This window comes from Nematolebias whitei, chromosome 1, assembly GCF_014905685.2.
Source record: "Nematolebias whitei isolate Nwh7 chromosome 1, NemWhi1, whole genome shotgun sequence".
Taxonomy (NCBI): domain Eukaryota; kingdom Metazoa; phylum Chordata; class Actinopteri; order Cyprinodontiformes; family Rivulidae; genus Nematolebias; species Nematolebias whitei.
Genome location: NC_056498.1, coordinates 42,183,253 through 42,192,486, shown reverse-complemented (window position 1 = coordinate 42,192,486; position 9,234 = coordinate 42,183,253). Strand labels below are relative to the sequence as shown.

At 43.2% G+C, this 9,234-nt stretch overlaps 1 protein-coding gene across 1 annotated transcript in view; it reads left to right on the top strand.

Annotated features, from left to right (window-relative positions):
- Positions 1-5,110, top strand: part of LOC119416745 (sodium/hydrogen exchanger 9B2) — a 20,296-nt gene extending 15,186 nt beyond the window's left edge. The window contains exons 9-15 of the mRNA XM_037683965.1: positions 554-647; positions 715-821; positions 892-1,041; positions 1,147-1,255; positions 1,406-1,542; positions 3,948-4,122; positions 5,028-5,110. Coding sequence (XP_037539893.1) covers positions 554-647; positions 715-821; positions 892-1,041; positions 1,147-1,255; positions 1,406-1,542; positions 3,948-4,122; positions 5,028-5,110 — 855 coding nt within the window. The remainder of the gene's footprint in view (positions 1-553; positions 648-714; positions 822-891; positions 1,042-1,146; positions 1,256-1,405; positions 1,543-3,947; positions 4,123-5,027) is intronic.
- Positions 5,111-9,234: the final 4,124 nt, after the last annotated feature.

The following is a 9,234-nucleotide window of genomic DNA, read 5'->3' as shown; positions in this document are numbered from 1 at the left end:
GGATGGATGGATGGATGGATGGATGGATGGATGGATGGATGGATGGAACTACAGTAAGAATGATTGCATCCACTTGAAGAACCTTTAGAACCTTCTAAGAAACGTTCATTAACAAACAGAACCTCATCACATCTAAACTGTTCCAGTTACTAAAAAAGTCCATGCTCAATAATCCAGGTCTACAATCCAACAATTTTCAGTCAGATCATCTGTTCCAGTTACTCATTCAGACTTCCTGAAGGACCATATGAACCTGCTTAAATAAAAGTAGAAGCTCTTTAAGCTTTAAGACCTGGTGGAACATGAGGAACCATCTGTTCCCGTGTTTCGAGGGTCCTTTGTTGGGTCTTAACGGAATACTTTGTGAAACCTGATGAACCATTAAAACCAACTAAAATCTCGGGAGAAACTTCTGAGGATTTCTGAAATGTCTGTTAGATAAACACCACTGGTTCAAGAGCCCAGAAGAACCCCCTACACACTTAGAGGTTCTTTTTGTCCTGAGCTGCTGATGTTCTTCTGAACCTTCAACCTTATTCTGTCTTGCTCTCAGGGCATTCCGACGCTGCTCATGGCTGCAGGAAGTTTTGATGATATTTTAGCTATAACAGGTTTCTCTACCTGCCTAGGAATTGCCTTTTCAACAGGTAAGATGTTCTTCTGCTCATCTTCACTCTGATCTTCTCCACATGCTGAGTCGGTGGTGTTCTTCAGGTTCTACATGGATGAACATCCTCAAAGGTCTGATGGAGGTGGTGGGAGGAATCATGGCAGGACTGATCCTGGGTCTGTTCCTGGGCCTTTTCCCAAGCAATGACCAGGTTTGTTATCCTCTGAACTTTAAATGTGATGATGTTTAAATGTCTCTGAAGGTCTTCTGTCTTCCTGCAGGAGGACCTGGTGTTGAGGAGGACTCTCATGTTGTTGGGTCTGTCCATATTTTCAGTCTTCTTCAGTCATGTCATTGGTTTTGCTGGAGCTGGTGGTCTCTGTACATTGGTGTTATCTTTCCTGGCTGCTCTGACTTGGAAGGGTGACAAGGTAACACCCATAGAGGCTCCTTTGACCTCTGACCTCAGCCCGTTTAAAGACGGTTGGTCCGTCTGACCAGTTTGCAACTTTAGGTTTAATGACTTTTTTCTCCAGGCTGCGGTGGCAGCTATGGTGGGTCGGTCTTGGGATGTGTTCCAGCCCCTCCTGTTTGGACTGATTGGAGCTGAAATCACCATAGCGTCCCTCAGTCCCAGCACTGTGGGTAAGAATCAACCAGAACATGAACTGGGATTGGTTTGACCCATTTGCAGAGTGAATTTTATATGTGTGGCCCTCCTCAGGATCACCTTCAGCTGTTTCTGTACCTTTCGAACATTTTCTACGTAACCACGTTGGTGTCTCTGTGGGTCAGGTCTGGGCATGGCCTGCATCATCATCGGTCTGGTGATCCGGCTCATCGTCACATTCCTGCTGGTTCATTTTGGAGGATTCAACCTGAAGGAGAAAGTCTTCATCGCTGTGGCCTGGCTGCCTAAAGCCACCGTGCAGGTCTGTGCATGTTTAATGTAACTAATCCAGTCACGTTCAGAAGCACCAGTGGTCCAGAGGATGAAGCCTCAAACCTCTTTGACCAAAGGAATTAATCAGTTATTAAATTAAAAAGGTTATTAAATTAAAAAGCTGCAACAGACTCAGTCTTATAAACAGAACCTTCTCATGGTGGATCAACCAGTTTGTTGTTGACATACAGAACCAGCTGTTCACATGATCAAGGAGGACCATCAACCTAACAACCAGTTAGGGTGATGGTCCTCCTTCATCGTCTGAATAAGTGTTTATTGAGTTAGTGTCCAAATGACTGGAACTTTGGGAAGAACCAGTGTTTGCCATAATATATTTTCAAAGATCCAGTCCTCTGGCATAGAGTAATGTTGTGTATGCTGTTCAGTGTCAGGAGGGTGATCAGTCTTACATCGGGGAAACAAAACAGCCACTGGCCAAAAGGATGGACCAGCACAGAAGATCAACATCATCAGGCCAGGACTCTGAGGTCTACACTCATCTCCAGGCCAGCGGCCACTCTTTCAGGGATGAAGATGTGCACATCCTGGACAGAGAGGAACGATGGTTTGAGAGAGGAGTAAAGGAGGCCATCTTTGTGAAAAGAAACCGTCCATCATTAAAAAGGGGCGGAGCCTCCAGGTTCAACTGTCCCCCTCTTACAATGCTGTTATTGCTAGTATCACTCAGCCTCCTGTGACTAGCAAGCAGCCATCAGGGCAGCATGTGAACAGCTAGTTCTGGCTGTCAACAACAAACTGGTTGATCCACCATGAGAAGGTTCTGTTTATAAGACTGAGGAACTCGACATCCTCCATCTGAAGCTGAGCAGTCGACCCGCGGTCACGTGGTTGCAGGATGTTGGTCGTCGCACACACCTTTCATCGTCCACGAGACACAGAGCTTCTGCGAAGCCCCGCCCCCTGCAGTATATGTCACCACGCAGGTTTCTTCTCACCAGAGTCTCCACTTGTCCCTGCTCTGCAGTTTGGCCACAAATCTATGAAAGACAGACTCCTCCATACACGATGTGTGCACGACCTCCATCCAGGAGTTTTTGTCCATTTGACTAGTTTAGTGTTTGAAGAGTCGTGCAGCTGAATGTCTGAGAGCATTTCCACGTTGAGGGACACGCCCACAAACTTCTGACCAATCACACAATACCTGGCGTGTATGCCTGTAAGCAAAAGTTTGACCAAGGCCTTGTGTCAAAAAGGGGTGGAGCTGCTCCACAAACACAATGACGCAATTTTCATCACACAACTACGACAATGAGAGACGATTTCTGCACTTCGGACGGAGAATGTCGAGCCCTTTAATCGTTGCAGCTCCTCAGACTGAAGAAGTCCTTTGGATAAAAGACGAAACGTTTCAACAAGAAGAATCCGTCCAGAGGACCTGACTCCACCTGGTTACATTTACCTACCTGGAATACTGAGCAGCATCAGCATCAAGTGAGGAGAAGCATCAATAAAGTTTCATTAATCATAACCAAATATTTTAACCAAACATATAAACAAAAACAGTGATGATTAAAAAAAGACTAAAATTCTAAAATTATTTTAGAAAGTCCACGTCTAACACGTCTCGGTGTGTGTCTGTTTTATTCTCTTCATGGTTTATGTTGTATTTTCATCTTTTGAGTTTCTTGTGTTCACCTTGTCGCCGTCCAGTCCTCCCAGTGTTTCCTGCTCCTCCTCGTCTCCCCAGGTGTTTGTCATCTCCCTCGTTGCAGTCCAGTTATATTCAGTCTGGTCTTTAGTTCCCGCCCTGACATTGTGCTCTTTAAGTTGGTTCAGTTCAGTTATCCTCCACACCAAAGCATGATCAAACAAACACAACTTCAGGTCCTGAAGCAGAGCTGCAGGGTTTGTGAGCTGCTTGAACTAAATAACTCAAATTTAACAACCACCACTGAATTGATCCTTTTATGGTTTATCTTTAAATTAAGATATGCAGATTCAGATCATTTCTAATTTCAGTTTGGTTACTGGAAATCATCTCACAGACCCTGTTTGGAGGGGGTCATAACCCATGACAGGGTCCTGATCCCAACCTGGAAAACAAAGTCCCATCCAGACTCCATCCAGAGACCATGAAAGTCAAAGTGTATAAAAACCACCAAATCTCCTGTAAAAGCAACAAACGACTCAGAAACCTCTTCGGGAATAAAAATTTTAAAAATGCTCAGAGTTGTGATTAAAACATGAGTAAATCACCTGAAAGATGATTTAAACGTATAAAAGAAGACTGCACCTGCCTGCAACACCTGAACAGGTGGTAATCACTGAAGTCTTACCCTCACCTTCCTGGAACACCCCTGAGCCTCAGAGTTCATCGTTCACCAGAAGAACGTTCTTCACAAACGTTTGATGTGTCTCGTTCTGCTTCAGGCTGCCATCGGGTCCAAAGCGCTGGACATGGCGAGGGAGGAGGGGGACGAGGCCTTCATCAGGTTTGGTCTGGACGTGCTAACGTTAGCCGTGCTCGCCATCCTGACCACAGCTCCCATTGGCGCTCTGGGTATCGGACTGTCTGGACCACGCCTCCTGACCCGGCAGGTCAAAGGTCAGCACACACCATGGTGGATCATCTGGTGGAGGTTATATCCTGGCTAAACACATATGTGGTCCATGGTACGCTGGTTCAGGTTTGGATAGGATGTAAACCAAATTTAAAACCCTCCAGCCTCAGAGTGCTGAAGCTCAACAGCTGTCCAGATGTTTCAGGTGAGTTTCAGAGCCAGAAACAAGAGCCCAACCAAAAACTACATGAAGTAAAAACTAACAACTTTTAAAGAGAGTTTAGTTGAAACATCTTCAACATCCAACACATTCTCTGTAAAATTCTCTAGCATGAACTCTGAAAGGTCATATCTACGTCACATATAATAACAGACGTTACGCTACGTGATGCTAACTGTCAGCGCTGCCACGGTAATAATTTTATATTCATATATATTATATTCATCGTTCGTTAGTCTCATTGGAGCCATGTATCAGTGGTGTATTCCTTTGTGTTAACACTGTAGCATACATAGACATATATACGTAGATGCCTCATTGTGTGCTGAATTATAGGTCCACATAGCCGCCATATTGGATGAGGCACAAGTGAAGCAATAGGAGAAAATTCTCATTCATTCAGAGTGGAAACACGGAAAAAGCTGTGGAAGACTGTTCTTTTACAAATCCATCCATCTCTTATCCATCCATCCATCCATCCATCCATCCATCCATCCATCCATCCATCCATCCATCCATCCATCTATCTATCAGCGTATCGTCAGCGTATCGTCAGCGTATCGTCAGCTTGTGTCTGGCTTCAGACAGGATAAAACCTCCACTGGTTTCTCACAAACCTGAATTCAGTCTGATCACAAATGTTTAACCAACTGCAGCTTTCTTTTTTTTAAACTCGTTCTAATTTCAAGCTAACTTAATGTTTTCTGTCTGAACTTATTTTCGTTCCAGTAGAGGAGACCGAAGAAGCTCTGCCTCCGAACCTGAACGGACCCATTCAAGACAAAGATGTGACCTTTGAGAGCAAATTGTGAAGATTGTGACTGAAAAGCCCTCGACCTCCACGATTTACTGTCTGAAGAGGAGAACCAGCCTTGAGCTGCAGAAAATATCAACGTTGGATTTCATTCGGCTCGTTCATGTGAAATGAAAAGGAAATTAGTTTTCCACTGAGAACTTTTACAAGTTGATACAAAAAGACCTGAAATATTCCTGAACGTTAAAGACAAACTGTTAAATCTAGAAATACTTTAAGTTTAAAGTTTCAGTTTGGTTCTTGGTCCTTGAGGTGTTTCCCCCATTCTCTGATCACATGACTCATCTCACATGTTCATCCATTCACATGTTCATCCATTCACCTGTTGGAAAGAAGTGTTCAACCAGGTGAGCAATAACTGCCCATGGTTAGTTTAAACATGGAGGCTACAGGTCTGTGGGGGCGGTCGGTCTTTCTAAGTTAAATCGGTCTCAACACAACAATTTTTACGAATGTGTACTACAAGATACACAAATATATGCACACCTGCATCAACTCGAGCGCACGGATGAGCAGTTGAGAGACTCTCACCTTCAGATTCACAAAGGTCATGCTGCGTTCATGGCCCCTGAGAAGCTGGGACATCTGAGCTTCACTTACAGATTCATTTCTAACGTGGCTCAATCTGAAAACACTTAAAATTTATTATCCAGCATTTCCTTCCTTTGCTAAAAATATCATTAATTATATCTTCCAGTATATTTCCTGAAAAACTAAAAGAAAATATAATTCCTGGTATTTTTAACAGAGGAAGAAAATACCAGAAAATATATGTTTCCTATAGTTTTTCCTCAAATGTTAACTTTGTGGACTGTACAGGTGAAACAAACATCAAGTTTTGTGGAAAAGCCACAAAGAATTGTTTTTCCCAGTAATCTGTTTCTGTAGCTCCAAGTCCCAACAGAAGTCGTCTCAGAGCTCTAAACATTCACAGACTTTATAAAAGACCGTCAGTAAAAGTTCTGTATCTAAAGAAGCAGCAGGTTGTGTCGACTCTACACTTCGTCTCAGTCTTTCATCCTGAGCAAGAACAAAGGAGACAGTGGGAAGAAAAAACTCCCTTTAACAGGAAGAACCCTCAAACAGAACCAGGCTCAGGATGAGCGGACATCAGATGGGTTTGAGGGGACAGGAAGTAGAAGGAGACACAGAATGACAGGTTTGAGGGGACAGGAAGTAGAAGGAGACACAGAATGACAGGTTTGAGGGGACAGGAAGTAGAAACAGACACAGAGTGACAGGTTTGAGGGGACAGGAAGTAGAAACAGACACAGAGTGACAGGTTTGAGGGGACAGGAAGTAGAAACAGAGTGACAGGTTTGAGGGGACAGGAAGTAGAAACAGAATGACAGGTTTGAGGGGACAGGAAGTAGAAACAGACACAGAATGACAGGTTTGAGGGGACAGGAAGTAGAAACAGACACAGAATGACAGGTTTGAGGGGACAGGAAGTAGAAACAGACACAGAATGACAGGTTTGAGGGGACAGGAAGTAGAAACAGACAGAATGACAGGTTTGAGGGGACAGCGTGGTGGATTTTGCTGCTTCAAGTTGTCTGAACACAGAAACAGTTGAAATAAAAGACGTCTTTGAATCAGATTTTATAAATCGGAGGCAGACGACACAGGAAGCTTCACGCAGCCTGTGGAGGACGAGTGCGTGACGAAAAGTTCAGTCCAGGTTTATGTCTCTCAGTCAGGAAATGTTCTGCGTTCTTTGATAACTGGTCTGTTGTTCTGGGATCTATTTAGATTAAACATGAACCAGTTAGACCAGACATCAACCATCAGATGAATTTCTTCTATTTTGATAAAACAAGTGATTCATCTTTATCTCTAAACACTCTGAACACAGACACACATGATATTTAAGGTAAGCGCTCTGTAACTATTTTAAAACACACACACACCTAAAATATGTCTTCCAGTGTATTTGATGAAAAACTAAAAGAAAATGTATTTTCTGGATTTTTAAGAGGAAGAAAATACCAGAAATATATTTCTTGTAGTTTTTTGTGAAGGAAGAATAATGTAACCTTTGTGAGAAGTGTAGCACGCTCCTCTGACTATGACCTCTGACCCCTGGGTCATCTTCCTCACTCACCATGAACGCTTTTCTTCTGACACGTTATTCAGCTCTGACTGATGTTTATCTTGTTCTTCCTGTTTCTAAGAAAGAAATCATTGATGAAGTTTGTTTTTATTTGATTAAAACACGTGTGAACATGATTATTATTTTCATTCCTCATGACTGAATGTGAAATATTATAATGTGTTGAACATATGTGTTTGTCGTGTGCTTCAGAAAGTGCTTATCCTTCAGAGTCTCCTGCTGTTGGCTCTTGGAGCTGGAGATGTTTGGAGAAGTCACAATGTTCCTGAGAGATGTTGCTTTGCACGAAGTCTCTGTGACATCACAGTTCGTCCTGGACTCCTGGACCTGATGTAGTCCGAGGTCCGCTCCTCGTTTATTTCTAAACAAACAAACGTGTTGCTCAAGTTCGGTTTCGTTAGAAGAAAATAAAAGTTTAAATAACGACAGAAGATGAAGCATTTTCTCACTGCAACGCTCGCTCTCAGCTTGAAGTGCACGTCGACTGCAGGTTGTGATGGACGGCACCTTCTCGTCAGCTGTCGTCCTCACTGACCCCTGAAGTGGTCCCAGTGGAGTCCAGCTGCCTTGGACAGTTCCTGGAGAGTCCTCCTCATGGTCTGATCCAGCAGAGAACCCCAGAAAGACGAGTGACCTGAGGCCTTCAACGCTGACCCGGTAAGGAGCAGAACCTGGTGACATGATGCAACTTGATCAATCACTTCCTGTCATGCAGTGATAAAAAGTGACTTGATCCGATCACATTCATTAACTTCTGTTAACCAAAGTAAACTGTATTAAAATACTCTAATTTTGTATGTATTTATGCATAAAACTGAAATAATTCCTGCTCAAATAGTTAATTTAGTCTTGAATAAAATAATTAATCATTAACTGATTAATTAATTGATCTAATTTAACAATTTAATTAATTATTAATTAACTGTTCATTATTGAGTCGCTACTTTTAAAACCAGTGATTCTACAAATTATTATCTTTTATCTCTTCTGTTGTTTCTTATTGTTGTTGATTCTTAGTTTGATTATTTTTGTAATAAAACGTCAAAGACAACTGGTCTCTTCATCCAGATGGATATTGTTCTGGTCCAGAACTGCCTGTGATGAACAGATTCTCCTTCACTGATCTTTAACGGGTGAAAATGTTAATGAAGTTGTCGTTGGTCAGAAAACTGATCAGCTGGTGCTCCACGTTAACGAGAGTTAATTAAATTAAATGAATGTCGTGGAGAGAGCGTCACTCTTCTTCCTCCGTCACGCTCATCATGCAGAAGTTAATAAATATACAGTTACACCAAATAAAAGCAGAACACGTGTGGTTCCTGTAGTTTTCCCACAAAGACCAAATGTTAACGATGTGCGCTGCACCGGTGATCGACGCCACTCTGCCCTGCAGCAGTCTACGCCTATAGCAGCATGACTAAGGGATAGCTCAGGAAACCCGAGCCGGCCCTTTAGTTCCACACAGCGTTTCCTGTTTTTATGTTTCATCGTTGCTCTTCGGACCGACTACCACAGTGAAGGCGTGCAGAAAAACCACAGCCTGGCTGAAGGTCATCACGCAGACGTGGCCTGAAAGCTTTGGTTTCTAACTACCAACCTTGAGCTGGTGGAGATTCTCAGTCCTCCAGGACCTGATGTTCTCCATGCTGCTGCACTCAGGTTGGATGAACCTTCTCTGATTTGTGGAGCGAACAGCCTGAACCCTGCAGTGAACACGTGCACACACAAACATCAGAAGCAGAGTCCCACCCTGCAGGTGCAGTGCAGGTAAAGGTGAACTCAAACCTTCACCTTCAGCATCAAAGACAAATCACATTAGGCATCAATCATGCAGCCACCACAGTTTGTATCATTTCATAAAATCTGCAGCTTAGACGTAGGGCTGTGGCTATTTCCTGGAAGCTCAGTTCTAAGAAACGAGCCACGCTTCTTCTCAGAACCTAAACCCTGAATGAAGACTGCTAGAAGGTTAGCAAACATGTTCCTCACAAACTGCACTTTCATCAGTC